Source organism: Fusarium falciforme, chromosome 10 (genome assembly GCF_026873545.1).
Source record: "Fusarium falciforme chromosome 10, complete sequence".
Lineage (NCBI taxonomy): Eukaryota > Fungi > Ascomycota > Sordariomycetes > Hypocreales > Nectriaceae > Fusarium > Fusarium falciforme.
Window position 1 is genome coordinate 18790 of NC_070553.1, and position 26652 is coordinate 45441.

Sequence of the window (26652 nt, forward strand, 5' to 3'; positions counted from 1 at the left end):
CCTATACCTTATCTATTTAATTAATTAATTCTTAATCACCTAGTATATTATAATCTAATTATAAGGCTAGAATGCTTCTTGCCCTTTAGGCCCTTTAAAATAACCTAAAATTAAAGCTCTAACGCACTGCAATAATCTATATAGTTAATCTAATAATGCTTTAGCGTTAGCAGTAAGGTATTTAATCTCGATGTAATATTATCTAGAAATCATATCGGCTATCTAATCTAGAGGAATAGATACTTATTTACTTTATTCTTAACCTAGATTTACGAGGATTTCCCCCCTAGCTTCGTAGTATAAAAGATATAGCTAATTAATTACTTACCGACCGCGACGCGCTACCTATTAGCACGCATTAGGCTTATAACTTTATTAAGTAATACTAAGAGCTTAAGATGTATTTCTTTTATAAATATAATTATTAAAGAGCTAAATATAAAGACCTAATAATTATCTGTGATTAGTTTTAGCTTATAGTAAATATAATCGCGAAGTATAATATCTAATTAAATAATCTCTATAACTTTAATAAGACTAGTTTTCTTATAGGTATAATTATAAGTAGAATAGTTATTATAGGTTTAGAAAGGCATTTAAAGCTAAAATTAATATAGCTTAAAAACTAGGAATAGATTATAATTATCTAAGTAATTAATATAAAAGGCTAGGCGATCTAGCTATTTATTATTAGCATAGGCTAATATTACCTCGCTAATTAGTATTAAGATAGTAACCTCCCGGGCGATTAGGCTATTATAATAACCTAAAATAGCTAGACTAATAATAAGGCTAGTCTAAAGTAACTAAAGTACTTTAACTAATATATAGCTAAATAATTAAATAGTTATTATTATCTTTTAATCCTTAATAGCTATAAAAGTTATTACTCTATTAAATTTAAGAGATATTATAAGGAAAAGAAAATTATCTAGCTTTATATATTACCTTATTTCTTTTATCTACTCTAGCCCCTTAATATTAAGTACTTTAGGCTACTTAAGAAGGCTTATAGTTAAGAAATAGAGTATTTAATTAAATATTTTATTACTTATATTTTAAAGACTAAGTTCTTTTTGGCCTTCTATGCCGCATATAAGGCCACTATAATAGAAAGAAATATTAGGGGGATATTTAAAGGAGCTAGCCTTATTCCTCTTAACCTAGAAATTATAGTCTTAAAGCTTAATATTTAGCTATAGACGCTAATACTAATTAAGGAGGTAGCTAAATTATTAACCCCTTAGGCTTTAAAGATCCTAAAGATTATACTTAAGGCCTAATCTTAGTCTAAATACCTTAAAAGCTAGATTAAAAGGCACTAAAGTAGCTCTTTAGAGTTAATTCTTAAAGCATTAAAGTCTCTTATAAAGGGAATAAAGGCAATTATATATAAGATAGCTCTTATAAGGGCAGAGGTCTAAGACCTTTAATAGGTAAATAAGATATTAAGCTGGCGCTAGAGGGCAAAAAGGACTAGATTATAGAAAAAAGGAGTAATAATAGTAGAGGAAGGAAGGTAAGTAATTAATTAAATAAATATAAATATATAGGTAATAGCTAAATTATTAAGGAGTAGTAGTTAAGGGAGGTTAATTAGACTAGGTATTTAGCGCTATAATATATATAGTAAGCCTAGGTATAATATAAGGACTTATTAGGTAGTAATTAAGATATCTAGGGAAGAATATAATAAGTAGTTTTAATTAATTAAATAGTTTATAGTATTTTTATTATAATCTCTAATAGGAAGGTTAGGATTTTTATTTTACTTACTTATTTGTTTTACTTACTTATTAAGTATATTATATATATTTTATTATAAGTAATAATATATCTAAGGAATTCTATTTCTAAGGCATAAAACTTACTTTTCTTAGGTTTTATTAATAACTTAGTATCTTATAATATCTATAATACCTTATAGATATATTTTATATATATATATATATATATATTTTATTTTAGAGAAGATAAGAATATTATTTAAGTAATATATAATAAATATATCTAGGTATTTTTATAATATATTATTAATTATTTATTAGAATATAATATGTATATTTATAAGTCTAAAAGGTATAATAAGGTACTTAAATAGTCTATATTTAGTATAAAAAGCAGTTTTTTATTTATATCTTTCTTTAATTTAAATTAAGTTATAAGCTCCCTTAAGGTTAAATATAATAAAATACTTTATATTAAAAAATTTATCTTTTAATTTATTAATAAGAGGTAATAATATATAATTCTTAATTATAATAATATTAAGTATTTTAAAATTAATATAAAATTAGAGCTTTTTATTTTTCTTTAGGATAAATATAATAAGGTATTTAATAAATAATTTACTTTTCCTAATATATCTTTTTTATAATATATCTTTAATATATTTCTTTAATATTAATAATTATACTTTATTAAGTAAGTAAAGTTTATTAAAGCTAGGTTACTTTTTATTAATAAACTTAATTTTAAGATTATAATATATATATTCTAATAAGCCTATTTTAGGTTTTTCTATAAAGAGCTTTTTATAAATATAATATTATAGTAAAATATTCTTAAGTTATTTTTTTTTTAATATCCTTTTAATATACTTAAGATCTTCTTCTAGCCTATAGAATTATTATATAATATATATAATTATTTACTAATTTTATTATTTTTATTTATTATAATATTTATATTATATTTCTTTAAGTAAAGAGGCATCTTATATTTACCTCTTTTTAATTTTTCTAGTATTTTTAATAGAAGTTTAAGATCTTATATTATTTTCTAAGTTATTATTTATTATAAAGGGTACCTTATTATTAAAAAAGAGTACTTAGCTAATCCTTTAATTAAAATATAGGTTAAATTAGCATAACTATAAGTACTTAAGTACTAAGTTATAGCTTTTTATAGATATAATATTAAATAAGATTCCTTAGTATTTTCTTTTAATAGAAACTTTAAGGTAATTAATCTCGCTATTAATAACTTTATTATTATAATTAAATTATTTCCCTTTAAGGTTAATTATTATATAGGACTTTGCCTTATACCTCTATAGTAGCTTAAGCCTATTTATTATCCTTAGCTTAAATAGATTCTACTTAGCTCTACTATTTACTAAAGTATATAGCTATTTTCCCTTAACTTATATTAATATTTTAAAATATCTTAAGTTATTACCTCTTTTTATAGTATATAGGGCCTTTCGTAGTATTATAAGTTATTTTTCTACCTATAGCCCTCTTATAGGTAGGCTTCTTAGTTTTTTAATATTATCCTAATATAGCTAATATAATTATACTTATATTTGCTATTATTATATACTTTATAGTTATATATATTATCTTAGCTATATCGCTAATCTTAGTATTATTATTCTTATTTCTACCCTGGGTTTTTTTTATCTTCTAACTAGGTTATAAGTTTTTATTTTTTTAGCACTTCTTCCTAGCTAACTTGCTTCTACTAATCTTTAACTTTATAAATAGTTTATTTGCGTTTTTAAATAGCGCAGTATAGGTCCTCTTAGTATTATATATATATAATGCTAATAGTATTATATTAATAAAATACCTAGTAGCTTTCTATTTTATATTATATATAGGGTTAGTTATTTAGCTAAGCTAATAAGGCAATAAGAAAATAGTCTTATTTTTACTTCTCTTCCCTATATTCCTTATACTAATACTATTAATAAGATATCTAAGAGATACTAGGATATTCCCTATATATGGGATATATTCTTATATTATCTTATAGGTTAAATAATACTTCTTAGTGCTATAGGTTCTTAGCTAATTCCTTATAGTAAGCTTAGATATAAATTTCCTATTTATATATTATATCTATATATTCTTATGCGGTCTAGGTATATCTTTCTTATAGATTATTCTAGTACTAGTTATTATTCTTATTATATAGCTAGGGGTAGTTCTTTTCTTCTTATAGTTTTTTATTGCTTTTTTCGCGCTTTTATCGCTAAGGGTATTCTATATATATTTCCTTCTATAATTTCTAAGTATTATACTTAAACTTAGTTTAATTAATATTATTATTATTTACCTTAATAATCTAATTAGTATATAAGAATTTATTATATTAATTTATTATTTATTATTTATAGATTTTATTATATTCTTATAATACTTTAATCTAATATTAAGGGTATAAGATATAATTATATTATATCTAATTATCTTATTAGTAATCTCTTTAATATATAATAAAGGTATTATAAATTATTTATTTTTATTATATCTTATAATTTATTTTTTATAATTAAAACCTTTTACTATACCTTCTTTAAAGTCTATTTACTTAGCTAATATTAGGGGTACTTATTGCTTTTATTTTATTAGTATTACTTTTTCTTTTTATTTAAGCTTCTTAGTAACTCTAGTAATAACCCTCTTATTATTTATTATATTAGGCATAGGGTAATCTTACTTTATTAGTTCTAGAAGTAATTATTATTATGCGTCTAGAATTTCTCTTAATTACTTCTTAGGTTATCTTACCTTACTATAGGCTACTCTCTTATTTAGTTCTTATTTATATTTATCTTAGTCTTATCTTATTAATATATTATATCTACTTCGTAATATTATAATAAGTTTAATTAATTAAACCATAGTTTATAGTTTATTATCTTCTTATTAGATTTAGCGAGCTATATTTATATATTTCCTACCTTTAGGGAGGGATTATTATTAGCTTAGCTAATAATATCCCTCCTTAATATCTTATTATTTTTTATAATAAACCTTCTTAATATAATTTATTTTATAATAATATTAATATTTAAGACTATAATAATCTTATTTACCTTTTTATATAGCTCTAGGTACTATAGGGCTAGCTTTAATATTATAAGAGGTATTATTACTTTTTTTTTTACCTTAATTAATATTAAACTATAAATTATTAGCTTTATTATTACTAAACTTTAAGTTTTATAATATCTTCTATAAGAACTATTAGTTATTAATCTTAATTGCCTTACTAATATATTTAATAAGGTTATTAGGTTATTTTTTCTTATAAAGTTTTATTTATATTTCTTTCTTAAGTTTATTAAAAAATAGAGATATTAGAGGTTCTTAATTATAATTAAGCTTTAAGGCGAGTTAGAAGTATTTTATCTTATACTCTAAGGTAAATTAGGTCTATTAGAATGGCTTAATTTCTCTTTTAGCTTATATCTTTTTATTAATAATTCTAAAGCCCTATTAAAATATTACCTTAAAGGCTTTATAGTCTAAGTAAAAGTAATAGGTATAAGGCAAATACTAGCTAGCTAGGGCTATAAGGTATTTCCTTATAATAGGTTTAAACTATATAGTAGCGTAGTTCTTAAGTCTTCTTATAGCATATTAAACCTTATTAGTAGGTAAGGTAAATTATATTAAATAATATATTATAAATACTTTTAGCTAAGTAAGAAATATAAATAGCTTATAAGTAGTTTTATTAAAGGGTTCTAAGGGGTTTAGCTTTAGGATTTCTCTTATATCCCTTTATTTATAGTAATAACTACTATATTATTAATATTTTAAATAGTATCTAAGTAAATTATATTTTAGATATACTAGGTTTTATCTATTCTCTTAATAAAATTATATATTTTATCTATTTTAGCGCTTATAGTAGTAATCTATATATAGAGTTACTTAATATCTTTATTATTATTATTTTTATCTTTTATATCTTTATTAGTTAAAGTAGCCTAAATAGATATAATAAGTAGGAGATTAATAAGTAGAACCTACTAGTAGTTATTTATAGGAGTTACCTAAGTAGCTATTATATTTAATAATATTTAAGGTAATATAAGTAATCCTCTAAATAAGAGCTATTAATATATAATAATTATATATATTCCTAAGGGATAAACTAATTATACTAGGTTTATATTAGCAGATAGATTAGTCACGCTATACTTAAATAAGGGGGGTATTATATCTAGTAATATACTTAAAGGTATTAAATATAACTAAGTTATATTAATAGCTAAGGTAGCTACTATATAAGAGAGTATAATAAGTAGGTTCTATATACTTAGGGGGTTTACCTTAATTATAATTCTTAAGAGCTTAATTAAAGTAATTATATAAGTAATTATAGGTAATCATAAAGTAATTACTATAATTAATTAGTCCCTAAGGGTAATCGCGCCTTAATTAGTAGGTAATAGTAGGCCCTCTATTAGTCACGTAATGAGTGCTTTATTAGGCCGTAATAAGAGACCTTAGGGTTTTAAAGATTAACTCTAAGAAATTACTTTTATACCTTTTAATTTATTTTTTATAGTATTTAAATTAAGATCTAGTCTTAAGTATAATCCTTAGGGTTATTAAGACCTAAGAGCTTAAGAGCTTAGGTCTTATCTTAATAAGTATTAAGATCTATAACTATATATTAAGCTTTAAGACTATAATTTCTAAGTAATAAGAAATAAAATTAGCTTTTTTAAAAGCCCTGTTAATATATCTTTTTATAATAATTTAATATATAATACAAAAAGCTAAAAAAAAATTAATTGTTAAAATATAAATTATAAAATATTTAATTAAATATTTTATATTATAATTATAAGCTTATTTTAATATCTTAAAATATTTAATATTAAAAAATTAAAATAAATATAATAATATATAAAGCTAAATAATTTTTTATAATATTTTTTAAATATAATAAATTAATAATTTTTATAACTATTAAGAATTATAAAATAATAAAAATTAATTAATTAATTAATTATATATTAATAAAAGTATTTAAGCTACTTAAGATTAATCTTATTATTAATTTAGTTATTTTAAGTTATTATAATTACTTAATTACCTAAGAGGATACTTTTTTAATATTAATTAATAAAATAATATTAGCTTATATTAATAATAAATAACTAGATTACCTAGCCTTTTATATTAATTACTTAAATACTTATAATTTATATTTAATTTCTAAGTTATATTAATTTTAGCTTTAAATATCTTTTTAAGCTTACAATAAGTATTTTATTTATAATTATATCTATAAAAAAGCTAATCTTATTAAAATTATAAATATTATTTAATTAGATATTATACTTTATAATTATATTTATTATAAGGTTAAATTAATTATAGATAATAACTAAATTTTTATATCTAGGTCTTTAGTAATTATATTTATAGAAAAATATATCTTAAGCTCTAAGTATTTCTTAATAAAGTTTAAAGCCTAATATAGATTAATTAATAATGTATTATAATTAATAAGTAATTAATTAGTTATTTCTTTAATATTATAAAGCTAAGAGGGGAATCCTCGCGGATCTAGGTTAAAAATAAAGTAAATAAAAATCTATTCTTTTAGATTAAATAGCTAATATAATTTCTAGATAATATTATATTAAGATTAAATACTATGCTATTAATAATATAAGGTATAATAATAAACCTTATAGATAGTTATAGCTTATTAGATACTTAACTTAGGGTTATTTTATATAGCCTAAAGGGTAAGAAATATCTTAGACTTAATAAAAGCTTATAATATATTAGGTAGTTAAGAAATGATTAATTAAATAATAAAGATATAGGTTAAGGGACTTTATAATACTTATATAACTATAATACTTGCTTATTATATATATTATTAAGTTACTTTATTTACTTATTAATTCTTATTAATACCTAATAGAGTTAATATAATATCTAATATAATTAAAGATAAAAGTAAGTAAATAACTTAAAATTAATTACTTTTCTTTTAACTCTAGATATATTAAAGATCTTTATAAAGAAATCTTATAATAACTTAGTATTTTTAATAGTATTAATAATAAAATAAGCTTAATTTAGTTATTTTAATATATCTTAGAGCTTTATTTTAAATTTAGCTTTTACTATATTAAGAAAGATATTAATAAATATAATATAGCCTTACCTTTTTTATTATTAAATAATCTTTATTATTATATTAATATATTACTTTTAAGAAATCTCTAAGTATTTTTCTTAATAAAACTAATTTATTAAAGGTTATTTCTTTTATACAAGACTAGATTAAATTAACTTATAAGTAAGTATTAATAAAAATAATAATAATCTTATTATAAAAGACTTTTATTAAGGGATTTTTAGATTTATTTTTAATAAATATATTTAGTTAAAATACATTAATATTTAGTAACTTAAAGCTTATATTATTATTCTTTTTACTTTTTTAAATTCTTTATTTTATTATTTTATTTTATATAAATTTAGCTTAATTATAAATATAATAACATATATAATAAGCATCTATTATAGGCAAGTATATATTATATTTTTCCCTCTTATATTTAACTTTTTATTTAATTAATTAATTTTAATTATTAAATATATTAGACCTTAATACCAAGGTAAAAACTCTTTTACTTTTTAATCTCTTTATAATAACTTAAAACTAAGCATCTAATACGCTATAAACCCTTATAGTATCTCTAAGTATAGGCTATATTGCTAGTAGAATAGTATTTAATCGCGATATAATTAGATCCCCTAATTATATTAATTATTTAATCTTAAGGAATAAATTATTATTTAATTTACTCTTAACCTAATTTTTAGCCTACTTACTTATCTAGCCTACTTACGTATTATATATATTAGGCTTATTTTTCCTAGGTATATATAAAAAAAAAGGCGGGGGGAGGTTGGCGCCAAATAGTAGATCTAAATATTACTACTTTCTACTTAGATCACTCCGAATCAATACCTCTGAATTCAAAGTACTTGCTCCACTCTGCATCATTTATAAGCTGCTCTGTAAGTTCTTTCTCAAATGCAAACTGCACCTCTATTCCTTCATCGTCACCAGCTGGTCCATTTCGTGGCGCGTAGACCATGACAATGTTCTCTGACAATGCCTTGCCAAACAAGTGGCGGAAGGCGGTTGGCTTGGCGAAGCCAAAGTCGACGTTGCAAACATCAGCATCCCGCCAGTCGGTGACGACCAAAGTCATGGGCGGGAAGGAATTGACGCGAACCGACAGATCTGGCTTGTTTCGGATAGGGGCAAGCATCTGCATCACCCCTGCCAGCATGTCGCTGGTGACGCTGTCGGTCATCTGGCGCGAATAGCTTGCAAGCTTGGAGAGCGGCGCTTCTGAGATGATCTCGGCTGACGTCAACTGCGGTATGGTGGACATGGTAGACATGGGAGCGAAGAAGAGGTTGCCTTGCATGCGGGCAGGCATTGGAGGATCGCTGACACGCTTTGTTATGTTGACACCCTCGGCCCAGAGCGGCTTGGAGTCCGGGTCCGGATTGTAGACAGGGGCACGAATTCTAGAGAAGACGCGCCACATGAGAGCGGAGAAGGCATCATACGTGGAGATCCAGGAGCCGTCGACGGGCGAGGCTGCCTTCTTCAGCTCAGCAGACTTACTCTTGGGTAAGTGAAAGATGAGCGCCTGTGAGTCCTTATGTTCTGGGTGACGATCTGCCCGCGGGGGTGCGTTGACTTGCGACTCCTCCGGGATAGGCGGAGAAACGAAGAGGCTGCGGTCGAGGCACTTGGGGTCAAAGGAAGGGAAATCTGTCTTGTTGGTGATGGCATAACAATTCTCGGCCAGCTGACGGACAAAGTTGCCATAGCCGAGGGCGTCGTTGCTATAGTGGTGCGAGTGCATATTGAAGATGAGACCGCCTGGGATGAAGTTGGCTTTGTATGAGGCGACAGCGGGACTATTGTCTGGATCGGCTTCTGGCTTTTCGCCGTAGGTCATTGGGGCATTGCTCAAGACGTTGATATCGCCAAGCAAGGGCGACACGAAGTGAGCCTTTTCGATCTCAGCGAAGGACCGAAAGCCATCCTCGCGTGAATCGAGATGCTGCACAACAAACTTAACTGTGCTGTCCTTTCGTTTGACAAAAGAGTGGCCTCCCTCTTCGTCCTTTTCAATGACCCCAACAAGATGTCTTGTCTGGCTGAGTGTTCTTTCCAGCCCTTCCTTCAGTACGGCTTCAACTTTACTGTCAAGGGTCAGTGACTCCATTGGGAAAGGCATGTGCCAGTACTGACTTCTTCTCCGCGTCATCCAGCTTGAAGAATAGAGTATAGTTATTGTAGGTCATCGCCGACAAGTAGTCGAGCGTGGAGATCTTGAAGCGCTCCTCCTCTGGGTCATTCTCCCAACCCAGAGGATGAAGCTGGAATTCCTCAACGTTGGGCATGGTAGCTGTGAGGAAGGCGAGGAAGGATGTGTAAGATGAGTGTCTAAAACGGCAGCGAAGTGTTGCTGAAGAGGTGAACTGTCGAATCTGGGCATCTTGGGCAGGTTTCTTTTGAATCGCGGGGGACTGCTGATTAAAGTACAATCATTAACAGTGCTGCGGGGTCAAACTGGACAACCTCAGGGCACTGCGGTGATCTATGCCGTTTGGGAGCGTCCAGCAGATGGGGTGAAGCGGTGAGTGAGTCCTCTCCACTCGGGTCATGTCCCGGAAGATGTGTACCTCGTACATAATCTGCACACAACGTTGAAGCATTTATGCGTCCCAGGTTGGCCGGGTTCTGTCGCATTATCCCTGGCACCAAACGAACCCAGGTTCGGCGAGGCAGGGGCCGGGGCCTGCCCCTGACGGGCATTGTCAAGAAACACTGCGGCCTCCTCATCGCCCGGATCTTCCTCAGGCACACACCGAGGCCGACTCCCCGGCGTAGCAGTAAGTCCCTGGCACATGCCCCACGAGATCCAGTTCCCCCAGGCCCTCTTCTTCGCCCTGCATGTAGACATCACGACTTTGCGGAAAGGACGAGCAATGGAGTGATTCAATTCTAGCTTCCGCCAAGTTCAGAGATCAGGATCAATATGATGCCCACGAGGATCTGATCAAGAGTACATCTATTCTTTACAACAGGAATGGAATTAAGTCACGGATCATAAGCCAATACTCCAGACCATGTACGGGAGACAATATCCCAGCTGGCCGTGAGGTGCCGTCTCAGCACCGGTAAAACCTCTACCTCCACTGCCTTTGGTGCCCATATCTCGTCTCGTTGACGTTTGCAATATCCGAGCTCTGCGTGACAGTCACCTGAGTAGTACGTTTGATGCCCTGCTCTACCTTGGCCGGAGCGTGACGGAGGTGCTCCGTCGACTCGGATCGAAAGTCCTTCAACTCGGTTTCGTCGATCTCGGTGTATGAATTGTTGACGGAGCGAATGTTCTGGGACCTCCCTGTGGTTGCACCGGTTTGGCTCTTGGAGGTGGCCGTAACACTCAGGCCAAAACCCATCTTCATCTTGCGCCAGACACCACTCTCCATGAGAATCTTGGGTACGCATGGCACGCAGACAACGATGAACCCACAGGTCATTTCAGCGTACGCCCAGAAGCACACGGGGCCGATATTGTAAATGGAGTCGACGGCCTCGGCATATTGGACCGTGCCGGCGAGACGGAAGGCAGCAGAGACGCAAGCACTGCGGTTCATGTTGGTTAGCATAGGGTCGCCTGTTGAGCTAGAAGGTCCGTGAATACTACTTACAGGATACCGAGTGAGAAGATGATCGACACACCCAGCTTCTTCTTCCAGCTCAGACGAAGATCCCAGATGACCTTCTGTGGAAGAAGTAGAACGATGCAGTCGGATATCAGTTGAAAAGCGGCAGAGACCGTCTCGATATCGTGGGCGTTGATGCACTTGCCCGGAAGCCAGAACTCCCACTTCTTCTTGGTTGGAATGCAGGCCAAGTTCAGGGCGATGACGGCGGCAATTGCAAACCCAACCTGAACGCCGATCATGATCCAAGAAACCCAGAAGAACCAGTTCCTAGTACCTGGAGAAGAGAATATCCCTAACCATTCCACCATGATGGATATCTTGAGAAGAGGAAGGCAAACTGAATAGAAGACACCAGCAAGGTGAACAAGCTGGCGAGTAGTTGTTAGTTCTTTGTTCCTCTAGTAGACTCTTCACAAGTCAGACTTACATAACCCATCATGACAGTTTGTCGAAGCTTGACATTCCAAGTGTGAACATAGAAGCCGGGGCTGGGTACCAAACTCATGGTGCAATAAGACCAACCGACAAAACACCCCTGGAACCTGTGATCAGTGATTAAGGAAGGGAAAGTGTCAAAATGCTTCTCACAAATGCAGCCAGAATCAGATATTCCTGAGCTTGTACCCTTTTCAACAGCACGAGCCTAGCATAGGCTCGGGTTGCTAGACAAAGCACCACAATAGCAATGCACACAGTCATGACTGCCACAGCCATTCCATTCTGGTTTGGAGGATCGGTGAAGTTGCTGACTTCGCCTTCTGGTGGAGGCATGGCCGGGCCGTCCAGGACAGCCTCCAGCATTTCTGGAGACATCTTGGTGAAGTCGACGGCAGCCATATTGGCGGGAGGTTGCGGGAGGAGGTCGGACCTCTCGTTGGAAGATTGGAGACAGAAAAGAATGGCGGAATAATATGAGTGGGGGCCAGCTTCCCAAGACAAGGCTCAGGATGGGAGCATGACAACGGGTGGCCGAATACGGGCCGCAAATGTACTTATAGAGAGAGAGAATCGCCTCTCAAACTCTCAAATCCTCAAAGGCACCCGAGTCGGCAGGCCCCAAAAGATCTAGTGTTGGAACTGGACGTTGGCCAGGGTACGCAGACCTGGTCGACTCGTGAAGAAGGCCTCTCAGTTTCAAGAGCATAGCGATGCGATTTACTGTTACAGTACGCTAAAAGAAGTATTGTGATCTGCACGCGGCGGCCTGGCTATGGCCGGGGAAGGCTGGTAGGTTCGCCTGAGCCTCAAGCTACAGGGTCAAACGGCCTTTGGGACGCTCCCGTTCTGTTTGTGGAAACATTATCGTGATCTCGCCACTACTTCGTAATGGTGGACATATCCAGTTTGCCCCTGATCGGCAGGTCCAGATGCTCCTCCGAACGTTCCAACCAGTTCCCTGTACCCGCATTGCGAGACGGGCTCCTTCGGTCGTTCATGCAGCGCCGTTGCAAGGAACAGTTGAACCATGCAGGGGGCGTAGCCAAAGGAACTTCAAGAGTTGGGGCCAGGACCGACCCTTGAAGAGTTTATTTTTCTCGGAATGTGAACATGCCAGCGTGGTGGTGCCACATTTTCTTTGCATTGAGTGATAAAGACAACGGCCTTCCCGCCACCCGTTGTGCAGGGTTTCGAAACCTGCGCACCTGTTCCAGGCCATTTTCTTTTCATTTTTGCTAAGGAAGCGTAACATCGCCCTTTTTTGGGTTGCAATCTAGGACCGTTTGCGCCTCTCTGATGCATATAAGGAGTTGTTGCTTTCCGTTCTACAAGGAATCTTCAGGGGTTCCAAGAAGACACAACCAACACCACGGAATCGGGCCCACGACACGAACACACCAAGATGCGCTTCCTCTGCTTGCATGGAAGGGCGACATGTGCACAGGTACCGTGTCAGCCTCATTCCTGGACGTGACTTGGCAAAGGAAAGGCCACCAAACTAATCCAAGACGTACCCAAGATGTTTGAGATGCAGACGGGTGAGTAGCGGAAGGCGGTCTTGAAGCAATTGCAAACTGCTTTGCATGGTTTCCCATCAAACCTACACTAATCACCATACAATGAAACGGCATAGCTAATACTACCCCGACCCTGGCAGCAAGCATACGCAAGGAGCTCGCCGAGCACGATTTTGTGTTCATCAACGGCAACATACCAATGTCTCGGTATCCAGGGGACGACGGTAGGCGATAACGGTGGCCGGTGTAACCCATGCATTCTCGTACTCACTTCCGGCAGATGCAACGGCTTGCGAAGTCGCCGACCATCTCAAGTACGGCTACCTGGGAGAGCTCACAGAGGTGAGCCAGTACCAAGACCTGCTCGGCGGACTCATTGGCGTGGTGCAAAGCCAGGGGCCATTCGACGGCATCATGGGATTTTCCGAAGGAGGCATCGTCGCCACCACCCTTCTTCTCGAGGACGCCCGACGACCATATGCCAGTTTCAAGTGCGGCATTCTCTTCAGCGCAGCACCTCCGCTGGACCCAGACGAGCTCCGGCAGGGCCACATTCGAAGCTTGGATCCGGAAAAGGACGGAACCGCACTCCATATCCCCACAGCTCACGTCTACTCGCACGAGATTGGGACGACTGCCCAGCACGTCCAGTCGCCCCTGAGCGGACTCTGGGCCGAATGCGGATGGATACTTCCGGAACATGTGCATGGCTCCCTGGCGCGGCTTTGCGACAATGCCGAGGTGTTTGTGCATGATCGTGGGCATCAAGTGCCAGGGCCAAGGGATTACCAAGAGCTGAGAGGAGCTCTTCGAGCCATTAATCGCACCATTGAGAGGGCCAGTGACTGATGTCCGGCCTGGGCAGGGAGAAACGATCATGATATGACGGGGGATGAGGAGCCAACTGCATACTTTTATCCCAGATACTGTCCAATCATCAGACGTTAATGAACATGACATGTCATGATGTATGCAATGCTACGCTTCACCGCCGGCAAGACTACAAGTGTGCAACCTGAGTTTGCCAAGGGCGGGACTGTACGGATACTCCCTGTGCACATGCCTGTAAGTGCCCCCTCGAGTGATCTCTCGATCCATTAATCCCCAGTGCCTACTCCGTAATCAGTTAGCCAAGGCAAGGACCCTTGCTCGCCAATCCGCGGAATCAACTGTCCGCAGAACACTCCAACCCCTGAACTTTTGTGGTCAAGGGAATTTACCCCTGCTACCTAGGTAGCCTTAGGGTACCCGAAAGCTGATCCTGTCAGTGGTTGGGTAACCTCTTGTGGCTTAGGGTAACTTTGTAAGAAGTAGAAAGTTTAAAAAATTACAACTTTTTAGTTTCAAGGTGGAAAACTTAAAAATCCCTAACGTACATATATAGCGAGTATACTAGACAAGCGAGTATACTAAAAATCTTAACCTTCTAGATAAGAATTATAATAAAAATACCATAAATTATTTAATTAATTAAAACTACTTACTATATTCTTCCCTAGATATCTTAATTACTACCTAATAAGTCCTTATATTATAATTAGGCTTACCGTAAATACTATAATATTAAACCCCTAGTTATGCTAACCTTCCTTAATTATTACTTCTTAATAATTGTATTACTACCTACGCATTAATATCTATTTAATTAATTACTTATTTTCCTTTCTTTATTATTATTACCTCTCTTTTCTATAATTAGGTTCTTTTTGCCCTCTAGCGCTAGCTTAGTATCTTATTTACCTATTTAAGTTTTTTAATCCTTGCCTTAAGTAAAATAATATTATATATAATTATCTTTATTCCCTTAAAAGAAGATTATATAGCTTCTAGAATTAACTCTAGGGAGTTATTTTTATACCTTATAACTTATCTCTTAAGGTATTTTAATTAAGATTAAGCCTTAAGTATTATCTTTAAGGTCTTTAAGACCTAAGGGGTTAATAATTTAATTATTTCCTTAAGTAATATTAAAGTTTATAATTATATATTAAGCTTTAAGATTATATTTTTTAGGTTAAGAAAAATAAGCTTAGCCCCTCTAAAGGCTAACTTAATATTCTTTTTTATAATAATAGCCTAAAATATAATATAGAAGGCTAGAAAGAACTTAGTCTTTAAAATATAAGTTATAAAGTATTTAATTAGATATTTTATTTCTTAGCTATAAGTATTTTTAAGTATATTAAAGTACTTAATATTAAGGGGCTAAAGTATATAAGATAAATAAGGTAATATATAAAGCTTAATAATTTTATTCTCCTTATAATATCTCTTAAATTTAATTAAGTAATAACTTTTATAATTATTAAGGATTAAAAAATAATAATAACTATTTAATTACTTAGCTATATATTAATTAAAGTATTTTAGTTACTTAAGATTAATCTTATTATTAGTCTAGCTATTTTAGGTTATTATAATAGCCTAATTACCTAAGAGGTTATTATTTTAGTACTAATTAGTAAGGTAATATTAGCCTATATTAATAATAAATAATAAGATTACTTAGCTATTTATATTAATTACTTAAATAATTATAATTTATTCTTAGTTTTTAGGCTATATTAATTTTAGTTTTTTATACTTATCTATGCCTATAATAACTATTTTACTTTAAATTATACTTATTATAAAGCTAATTTTATTAATATTATAAAAATTATTTAATTAAATATTATATTTTATAATTATATTTATTATAAATATAAACTAATTATAAATAATAATTAGATCTTTATACTTAGCTCTTTAGTAGTTATATTTATAAAAAAAATATATCTTAAGGTCTAAGTATTACCTAATAAAGTTTAAAGCCTAATACGCGCTAATTAGTAGTATATTATAATTAATAAGTAATTAATTAGTTATTTCCTTTATATTATAAAGCTAGGAGGGAAATCCTTATAAATCTAAGTTAAAAATAACATAAATAAGAATCTATTCCTCTAGATCTAATAATTTATATAAATTAGGGATAAGATTATATTGAGATTAAATGCTATTCTAGCGGCGATATAAGGCCTAATAATTAACTTAATATAGCCTTATAATTAGTTAGAGATTTAAACTTAGGTTATTTTAAAGGGCCTAAAGTATAAGAAGTAATCTAGCATTATAATTACTAGATGATATATTAGATAATTAGGAATTAATTAATTAAATAAAGAAGATAGAGGTTAAGGGATTTTTAGTATACTCGCTTGTCCGGTGCACTCGCTATATATATATGTTATATAATTAATCCTTTTTTTAATTCTCTTTTTTTTTCCTTATTAGATTTCTTGTTATGAAGGAGTGTTTAGGTAGTAAAAAGGCGATTTAAAGTGACGCACTATGGGGTGGGGTCAGACTTTTAGCATGTTACTGTAGGACCCTGTAAGTACGGCGAGGATCCAAATCCAAGCCTGTGGAAATCCCTTCACACCTGCCTGTTTTAGCACACGGCATTGGCTCGTATGGTGAACAGGGCTGTAAAGCAGACTCTACTTCAGGAACCAAACTGGGAATCAGGGCCTAGTATATCTCTCAAGTAGGCTACAAGTGTTTGTAGTTCGAAACGCCAGCCTCCCCTTGGTGCGACCAGAAGGATCGAGTGAGTTGCCCAAAGCAGAATGGATGCTAGAATGCTGGTATTGCTCAACAGTGTCGACAGGGTAAGGTCAGTGCCCCAGACAGAGCGCTGGGAATTTAAGACGTCTTTCGTCCCGTCAGTGAGAGATGAACGAGAACGATCCTTACTGAATATTTAAGGTCAGTGAAACCCAGACAGGCATCGCATGCAGGCTCCTCCATCACATCCCCCTCTTAACACCTCTACTAAGCTACCGACACCATGGGTTCAACGACAGATCAGTTCAGCCACGGAAATGACATTGCCGTGGTGGGATTCTCTTTCAAGCTTCCCCAGGACGTTGAAGACGTTGACAGTTTCTGGCATGTTCTGCAGAACCGCCAAAACTTGATGACTCGCTGGCCCGAGTCCCGCATCAACGCTGAATCGTTCGTGTCTGGTACACGAAGCAAGGTGCGTTGTCGTATGCGGTTTTAAGAGGTTGATCAGGAGTATTGTTTCTCATAACCTTGAAACGAGTGTAGTTTAGCTGCCATGGCGGACACTTTATCAACGATGACCCGGCCGCCTTTGATGCCCCCTTCTTCTCCATCTCGACAAAGGAAGCAGCTGGTGCGTGCCTTCTCCGGCTTAAGATTGGAAATGAGGATGACGAGCTGACATTTTCCGGCGGAAAAGCTATGGATCCTATGCAGAGATGGACACTAGAAACATCCTATCGTGCTTTCGAAAATGGTGAGCTGGCGAGAATCAATGTCCGCATAGTATTGTCCACAGTCTTTAACAAGCCATTGTTTGTTACTTTTAGCTGGCATTCCCGCCGAGAAGCTCAAGTGCTCAAGGACCGGTGTCTTCTCTGCGTCCTTTACGGACGACTGGGCCAGGATGCTCTCACAGGACCCCGAAAACGTCGAGAGGACAGCGGCCACCGGTACTGCGCCCTCGCTCATTTCGAACCGCGTCAGCTGGTACTTTGACCTCAGGGGGCCCAGTGTCCATGTTGATACTGCTTGCTCCAGCAGTCTATTTGCGGTGGACATGGCATGCCAATCTTTGCGCGCTGGCGAATCATCGGCTGTGCGTGTTCAACTCTCTTCGTGTAACTTCTGGTAGCTAATCAGGCACGGCACCAAGGCACTTGTCACTGGATCCAGCTTGATTCTCACCCCGACCTTCACCCACTTCCTATCGAATCTTGGCTTCTTGTCTCCGGATAGTAAGTGTTGGGCTTTTGATCATCGCGCAAACGGCTATGCCCGAGGAGAAGGCTTCATTGCTATTCTTCTGAAACCTCTTTCTGCTGCCCTACGAGACAACGACATGATTCGGTCTGTCATCCGAGCTACTGGCTCGAACCAGGACGGCCAAACACCTTCATTGACGCAACCTAACCCTAGAGCACAGGAAGAACTGATACGCCATGTGTACAAGAAGGCTAATCTCTCTCTTGACAAGACACGATATGTCGAAGCTCACGGTACGCTATAATGTCTGCTTGCTACTCACTCCTCCGAATTGCATACAAATGACCGGGTGATATAGGTACTGGGACACCTGTTGGTGATCCAATCGAAATGAAAGCAATAGGAAGAGTCTTCCGAAGCTCCCGATCCGCTTCGGCACCCCTTTACGTGTAAGTGACATGCCACTACTATATATGAACAAATAAACACACAACCTAGGCGTCTAGATTGCTAATCGAAGCTTCAAAGAGGCTCGATCAAGAGTAACATCGGCCATCTCGAGGGAAGTAGCGGGCTAGCTGGTGTCATCAAGTCTATTGGTAAGAACACCCGGCGACCTCAATCAGCCTCGTCTGCTCAACAAGCCGGCGCATTGCAGTGTCCCTTGAAAAAGGCCTCATTCCGCCCCATGCGCTCTTTGAAAAGATCAACCCCGACATTGATCTTGATTTCTACCATACTGCTGTATGTCCGATCCCACCCTGGATAAGAAAACAGCGAGCTGATAACATGAAGATCCCAATCCAGGAAATTGTCTGGCCGAGCGACGGGCTCCGACGGATATCTGTAAATTCGTTTGGGTTTGGAGGCACCAATACCCACGTTGTGCTAGATGACGCGTATCACTACTTGCAAGAGCGCGGCATCACCGGCAATCATTGCACGGTGGCAGCGGCAGGACCTTCGTCGAATGACACCAACTCTGTGAACGAGAACGGTCCAGTCAATGGATGTTCCAATGGATGCCGCAACGAGACATCCAATACACCCCTCAACGGCATCAATCATCGCGGTCATGGTCAAGGCAAGTCTCGACTCCTTGTATGGTCTGCCGCAGACGAAAAGGCAGTCAAGCGCATGGTCGAGGGGCAGCAAGCCTTCTTCAACAACCAAGTCGCTGGAGACGCCGTCAAACTCGACCAGTTTGCGTACACACTGGCTGCTCGACGAAGCCGCATGCTCTGGCGCGCAGCAGCCATCGTCACGGATGGACCAAACGACAATATCAGCATCGCCGCGGCCAAGCCAGTGCGCAGTTCAGGAGAGGCTGGGCTGGCTTTTGTCTTTACAGGCCAGGGAGCACAGTACGCCGGTATGGGCTGGGATCTTGTCCACCAATATCCCATCTTTGACGAAACCCTGCAACAGATTGGCAAAGTGTACAATGGCCTTGGGTGTGAATGGCAGCTGCTTGACGAGCTGCAAAACGTCGAGAACATCAATTACCCCGAGTACAGCCAGCCGCTATCCACAGCCATACAGCTGGCTCTGGTCGACCTCCTAAAGAGCTTCAACATCTTGCCCAAGGCAGTCATTGGGCATTCCTCAGGCGAGATTGCTGCTGCTTATGCCATCGGGGCCCTGTCGCTGGAGTCAGCTTGCAAGGTCTCCTACTTCCGCGGCCAACTCGCCGGCAAGCTTCGAGCCACCAGCTCAACAGTGGGAGCCATGATCTCGATAAATCTCGCCGAGGATCACGTCCCAGCCTATCTTGGCAAGCTAGGCATCACAGACGTCTGTGTTGCTTGCATCAACAGCCCGTTGAACTGCACCCTGTCGGGCCCGGAGAGTGCCATCGACGCAGTAAAGGAGCAAGCAGACAAAGACGGTATATTTGCCCGGAAGCTCAAGACGGGCGTGGCATATCATTCGCCTGTTATGCTCGCCATTGCCGACGATTACAAGCAGCAGATGGGACACCTCGAACCCGCCACGACGTCCTCGGCAAGTTCCATGATTTCCACTGTGACTGGCAACAGTGTTCCACGTGCCGTGCTGGCTACGGCTCAGTACTGGGTGGACAACATGGTGTCTCCAGTTCGCTTTGTCGATGCTGTCCGCGCCTTGTCACAGCAGTCCTCTACGTGGAAAGCTGCATTCGTGGGCAACATGACGGATCTAGTCGAGATTGGGCCGACTACTGCTCTGCGTCGTCCCGTCGCAGACTCGTTGGCCTCGGTAGGTCCCCGTGCAAAGAAGATCCGGTACGCGAGCGTCCTGCATCGTGGTCGGCCCGCTGTTGAAACTACACTGGAGTTTGCCGGGCACTTGTTTACCTGTGGACATTCAGTGTCGATTGCCGTCGTGAATCAACTTGACGTCGATGGCCATTTCCTCGTCGATTGTCCCGAGTATCCATTTGACCACTCCAATAGATACTGGTCAGAGTCACGCATCAGTCGCGATTACAGATTGCGTGGTGCCGTAGTCGGTGAGACCTTGGGTCAACGGGTTTCAGACTGGAATCCTCTCGAGCCAAGGTGGAGGAACTTTCTATGCACCGAGTCGGAGCCGTGGATTGCCGACCACAATGTAAGCACTCGTTTACCCATTGCCTCTCTGCAGATTATCCCCTAACACACGTGCGTAGGTCAGCAACACTGTTGTGTACCCAGCGGCTGGCATGCTGGTCATGGCAATGGAAGCGGTGCAGCAAATGGTCCCTGCGAATAGAACGGTTGCAGGTTACTCTGCCAAGGAAGCACACTTCATGAGTCCCATCGTCGTGGGAGAGACGTGGGAAGACAGAACAGAGACGACAGTCGAGCTTCGGCCGGTGCAGAAGCCATTCGAGAAGTCCTCGACGTGGTTCGACATTCGAATCTTTTGCTACCGCAACAAGGAATGGTCCCATTGTTTCTCGGCGAGCATTCAAGTGCAGTACGAGGAAGATTCTCTGCAAGTTGGGGTGCAACAGGAGAAGAAACTCCTCGACCAAGACGTCCTAGCCCGCTATGAGCGTGCGGTCAAGGCCTGCACAGGGCCCGTTGATTCTCACGTCTTTTATCGCAACGCCGCTGACCACGGCCTGCAATATGGAGACTGGTTTCAGCTGCTGGAGGACCTCCACTGGGACGGAAAGAACACTGCCGTCGCTCGTATTGACGTCTCCAAGACACAGTTCCACTCGACTAGCCTGGTGCACCCGGCCGTCTTGGACAACGTGTTCCACATGCTGCGGGCGAGCTCCCAAGCCTCTGCCTCGACGTCAGCCACCAATGTTCCCGTCAGGATAGTCGACGCTTGGTTCTCTGCCTCAGGATGGCAGAGCCCGCAGATCAAGAGGCTCGCCTGCTGTGGCATTGCAAACGTGGATCAGGAGGCTGGCGAGGATGGTACCATCTACGCGCTCGGCGATGATGGGAAAGTCTTGATGACTATCCAACACATGATCACAGTGGCCGTTTCCAGGCCCGAAGAGCGTAGCACAACGGAAAGAAAGCTTCTTCACAAAGCCCAGTGGAAACCGCAGTTGGGCCTCCTCGATCCACAGCAGCTTACACAAGCTTGCGTCAAGGGTAGCATCGTCAAAGATGACGCAACCATGGTCGCTCACCACGCCGAACTGACGTCCATCATGAATGTCGCTCTTGATAGGACTCTTCGAAACATGACCGTGGCGGAGCGTGAAAAGGTGCCCGTCTCGCTGGAGCGGCACATGGCGTGGGTGAGACACCACATAAGCACGCTCGAACCAGGCCAGAGAGACGACCCGGAAGCGCCCATCAGCGACCAACAGCTTGAGCAGCGACTTGAGCACATCGAGGGCATACACCCGCCTTGGAAACTACACACCAGTGTGGTGCGCGAGCTGAAGAACATCCTGCTCGGCGCCAAGGATCCGCTCGAGGTCATCTTTGATTCGGATCTGGCCGACGTCTTCTACGCAGACATGTTTGCCCAGATCTGCGACGAGCGGCTGCGCAACTTTCTCGACCTCGCCTCGCACGAGAACCCCGGCCTGCGCATTCTCGAGGTTGGCGCCGGGACTGGCGGCTTCACGGGGCACGTGCTGACCGCGCTGCAATCACTCGAGAAGGAGAGCGGAGGTCTGAAGCTGGCGGAATACACATACACTGATATCTCGCCCATGTTCTTCGAACGGGCACAGGAACGGTGGAGGGCGTTTGAAGGCCGCATAAGCTTCAAGACTCTGGACCTGGAACGCACACTCGAGAGCCAGGGCTTCGAGGTCGGCTCGTATGATCTAGTTGTTGCCGGCAGCGTCTTGCACGCCACGGCGGATCTGGTGGGAACGATGAAGAACGTGCGGACTGCGCTCAAAGCTGGAGGGCGGGCGCTGATCCTCGAGGTGGTCGCGCCGGAAGACGTCGTCGTCAACTTCTCGTTCGGCCTTGTCCCCGGGTGGTGGCTCGCGCGTGAAGAATGGCGCAAGATGTCGCCCCTTTTGAACGAGAGTCAGTGGGACACGTGCTTGCAAGCGAGCGGATACTCCGGCAACGACCTCGTGCTCAAGGATTACGAGGGGCAGGGGTATCATATCTGCAGCATCATCGTGTCGACTGTTGTGGAAGCAGAGGCAACAGCACATGTGGATGTGAGCTACAAAGTGTTGTTGGTTGTCGAAGAGGCATCAAAACGACAAGTTGAGCTGGCCAACCACATTCACAACTTGATGAGTGCCCGGTCTGGAGAACAATTCTGCAGCATCATGTCCCTGCAGGACTTCCAGGCGATCATACCAGCAAGAGATGATGTCGTGCTTTGTCTAGCAAGCCTGGACAATCCCTTCCTGTACGCCATTTCTGAGAGCAAACTAGGCTGGGTACAGCATCTCATGCGCCACACCAGAAAGCTGCTCTGGGTGAGTGGTTCAAGCATTGACGACGACACGCAATCACCCTTCTATAGCCTGGCCCAAGGCTTCTTTCGCTCACTGCGACTCGAGGTGGCCGAAAGCAAGATCGTGACGCTTGCCATCGAGACAAGGGATGCGACAGCAGCTGCCTCGGCACAGCATGTTATCAAGGTCCTCCTAAACTCGTTCCTTGACCCATCTTCCGAGGAGCTCGAGTATGTGGTTAGTCAGGACGGCCTTCTTGAGATCTGCAGGGCTGCAGAAGACGTTCGTGGCAACGATGCGCTGAATGCCCTTCTCTCTCCACACTCTCACTCAGGTACCTGGTCAGAAGGCCCAGCGTTGTCTCTCTCAATCAAGACGGTTGGAACCCTGGACTCGCTATGCTTCACCGAGGACTTGGAGTACGACACGGAGCTGGCAGCTGACGAGGTCGAGATCGAAGCCAAGGCCTGGGGTGTCAACTTCCGTGATGTCCTGCAGGCTCTAGGGCGTCTAGAGGAAGGGACATTTGGGGTCGACTGCGCTGGTATCGTCACCAGGCTGGGCAGTGGCTGCAATGACAATTTCCAGCTGGGTGACCGGGTCTGTATGGCATCCCCTGGCTGCATGCGTCGAAACCCGCGTGGACCTGCAACATCGGTGATCAAGATACCCAGCGACGACATGTCCTTTGCTGCCGCTGCCTCAGTCATCGTGCCGGGAATGACGGCGTATCACGCGCTTGTCGACGTTGCACGACTTGCAAAGGGAGAGTCTGTCCTCATCCACTCGGCTGCAGGCGCCACAGGCCAGATGGCCATTGCTGTTGCCAAGATGCGAGGGGCGTCCATCTATGCGACAGTTGGCAGCGAGGAGAAGAAGCGCTTCTTGGTGGACGTTCTGGGTATCCCCGAGGACAACATCTTTCACAGTCGCAATACGTCGTTTGCACAGGGAGTCGTGCGCGTCACCAAGGGGCGTGGCGTCGACGTTGTGCTCAATTCTCTCTCTGGGGATGCTCTCCAGGCTTCGTGGAGCTGCATTGCCCGTCGCGGACGCTTTATAGAGATCGGAAAGGCAGATATCATTGCTAACTCGGGGCTTCCCATGTCCTGCTTCGAGAGAAACGTGAGCTTCTCCGCCGTGGACCTACGCGAGATCCTCATCGAGGACCCTCAGGTCCCTGCTGAGCTGCTGCACAAGGTCATGCGGTTCACGCGTGACACCGGTGCCGCGCCAGCGCCGGTGCGCTCTTTTCCAGCTAGCCAGGTCGAACAGGCTTTCCGGACACTCCAGAACGGCAAGAATATCGGCCGCATTGTGATTGAGCCTGGCCCAGACGATATTGTCCATGTGAGTGCAATCTCTTATCCCTTGTTAAATCCTAGACTAACATTTGCATCAACTTAGAAATACCTCCTAGACCGAAAACCGTGGAAGTTTGATAGTAACGCATCGTACCTCATCGCCGGGGGTTTGGGAGGCATCGGTCGTGCCATTATGAAATGGATGGCGACGCGCGGCGCCAACTATCTCATCGTGCCATCAAGATCCGGAGCCTCATCCCCAGAAGCAGCCGCCGTCATTGCTGAACTGGAATCTCAGGGTGTTTGTGTCGTCGCGCCAAAGTGTGATGTGGCCTCGGAGCTGGCACTGTCAAGCGTACTTGATGAGTGTGCACGCACAATGCCCCCTCTCAAGGGTTGCATCAACGCCGCCTTGGTTCTGCAGGATGCCCTGTTTGAGAACATGACGCTTGCTCAGTGGGATCTGGCCGTCAGGGCCAAGGTGGACACGGCGTGGAACCTGCACCGTCTCTTGCCCAAGGATCTCGACTTCTTCGTCTTGCTGTCGTCTCTAGCCGGGCAGATAGGACAAGCCGCAACCTCGCAATATGCCGCGGGCTGTACATTCCAGGATTCTCTGGCACGCTACCGCGTCGAGCATGGCCAGAAGGCTGTGTCCCTTGATCTTGGCTGGATGCGTGACATTGGCATTGTCGCCGAGACAGCCGCCTTTCAACGTCAGCGACTCGCCACCGACGACATGCAGCAGATCAACGGCAACGAGTTGATGGCTCTCCTGACATTGTGCTGTGATCCGACCGGTTCAGTAGCAAGCCAGATGCTCGTGGGCCTACGAACGCCAGCCGACTTCCTCGCCAAAGGACAGAAACCTCCGGCCCTACTAGAGCGGCCATTCTTCTCAGCCTTTTCCCTAATCTTGGGCACCGAGGTCATCTCCAGCGCAGGACCGGCAGCGGACCCAGCGGCGCTGTTCCGCGCTGCTGCTGAACCAGAAGAAAAGGCCCAGATCGTCATCAACTCTCTGGTTGCCAAGCTGGCGCATGCCATGTCCATCTCGCCCGAGGATGTGGAACTCTCAAAGCCGCTGTCGAGCTATGGTGTTGATTCCTTGATGGCGGTAGAGCTTCGCAACTGGATTCTACGCGATTTTGCTGCGCCAGTGGCTGTCTTTGATATCATGGGGGGTGTGCGTATTTCGACGATTGGAGAGCTGGTGGTTGCCAGAAGCACTACTGTTCCCCACTGAATGATCGAAACTAGTTTCTTATCATGGAGCATCTCGCTAATCTTGGAGTATTATATTTTATATCTATATTATCTATTCAGTAGTGACGAGTGCTTCGTGTAGGTATTGATAGCGCGTATGCGGGTAATAAAGACCTTACTTTAGTTTTGTCTTAGGATATTATATTACTTAAGGCATTCTTAGTATAATATTTTTTTATATAAGATAATCCTATTAGAAGTAATAATAATTATATAGTTTTTAATATAAATAAGTAAAGAAATTACTAAAATCTAAAATAAAAAAAACCTAAAATTTAAATTCTAAGCTTATTTTATATAAATAAATTAGTCTTAAATACTATTATAATCTTAATACTAATACCTTACTTATTTACTTAAATATTCTTAGACTTTAACTATTCTTACTACTTAGCCTTATATAAAATAATTCTACCTACTTCTTACTTTAAAACTAGCTATTTAAATTTAAATTTACTTTACTTCTAAGGGTACCTAGCCTTATAATTAGTAATAGCTCCTATACTAATATCTTTTTTTTTAACCTAGCTATTATTACTCTCTAAATAGTATCACGGCTATAATATAGCCCGGGCGGGGAGACCTGGCAGAATTACTATAAAAGTCCTTATTATAAAGGTCTTTGATAAATAAAATTCTAGAAAAATAAGCTTATAAGATATAAGCCTAGGACTCTACTACCCTATAGTATAGCTTATGCGCTATCTTATAGCTTGCTTACCTAAGCTTTATATTCTTAGATAAGCAAGATATTAAGGAGTTATAATAATTCCCCTTTTAGGTCCTATTACCCTTTTAGGAAGGGTCACGTGACTTCGGACTTAGGGCTCTTATAGAGCCCGATAAAGCCGATAAAGCCATGCCTTTCTATAGGGTATTTCCTATCCGGTTTTAAATCTCTTAGTTTAAAACCTTTAAGGGTTTCAGCTTCTTCCAACTATAGCCCGGCTTTAAGCTATCCGTTTCTA

General features: G+C 39.6%; 5 protein-coding genes across 5 annotated transcripts; 3 read left to right on the top strand and 2 right to left on the bottom strand.

The window, feature by feature from the left end:
- Positions 1 to 8728: 8728 nt before the first annotated feature.
- On the bottom strand, positions 8729 to 10205 carry NCS54_01198600 (Hypothetical protein; the record flags this gene model as incomplete). Its single annotated transcript, XM_053157239.1, has 2 exons — positions 8729 to 10004; positions 10054 to 10205. 2 exons carry the CDS (start codon positions 10203 to 10205, stop codon positions 8729 to 8731), a joined length of 1428 nt encoding a protein of 475 aa, XP_053013214.1.
- A 789-nt stretch (positions 10206 to 10994) lies between these two features.
- NCS54_01198700 (Hypothetical protein) lies at positions 10995 to 12377 on the bottom strand (the record flags this gene model as incomplete). The annotated part of the gene is made up of 4 exons (XM_053157240.1): positions 10995 to 11457; positions 11523 to 11908; positions 11968 to 12075; positions 12129 to 12377. 4 exons carry the CDS (start codon positions 12375 to 12377, stop codon positions 10995 to 10997), a joined length of 1206 nt encoding a protein of 401 aa, XP_053013215.1.
- Positions 12378 to 13497: 1120 nt separating this feature from the next.
- On the top strand, positions 13498 to 14344 carry NCS54_01198800 (FSH1 domain-containing protein; the record flags this gene model as incomplete). The annotated part of the gene is made up of 3 exons (XM_053157241.1): positions 13498 to 13516; positions 13636 to 13719; positions 13776 to 14344. 3 exons carry the CDS (start codon positions 13498 to 13500, stop codon positions 14342 to 14344), a joined length of 672 nt encoding a protein of 223 aa, XP_053013216.1.
- Positions 14345 to 14458: 114 nt separating this feature from the next.
- NCS54_01198900 (Hypothetical protein) lies at positions 14459 to 14732 on the top strand (the record flags this gene model as incomplete). The annotated part of the gene is made up of 2 exons (XM_053157242.1): positions 14459 to 14560; positions 14604 to 14732. 2 exons carry the CDS (start codon positions 14459 to 14461, stop codon positions 14730 to 14732), a joined length of 231 nt encoding a protein of 76 aa, XP_053013217.1.
- Positions 14733 to 17327: 2595 nt separating this feature from the next.
- Positions 17328 to 25664, top strand: NCS54_01199000 (Carrier domain-containing protein; the record flags this gene model as incomplete). The annotated part of the gene is made up of 10 exons (XM_053157243.1): positions 17328 to 17519; positions 17591 to 17801; positions 17875 to 18143; positions 18201 to 18543; positions 18609 to 18699; positions 18779 to 18849; positions 18909 to 18994; positions 19046 to 20842; positions 20901 to 24464; positions 24522 to 25664. 10 exons carry the CDS (start codon positions 17328 to 17330, stop codon positions 25662 to 25664), a joined length of 7767 nt encoding a protein of 2588 aa, XP_053013218.1.
- Between the last annotated feature and the right edge of the window lie 988 nt (positions 25665 to 26652).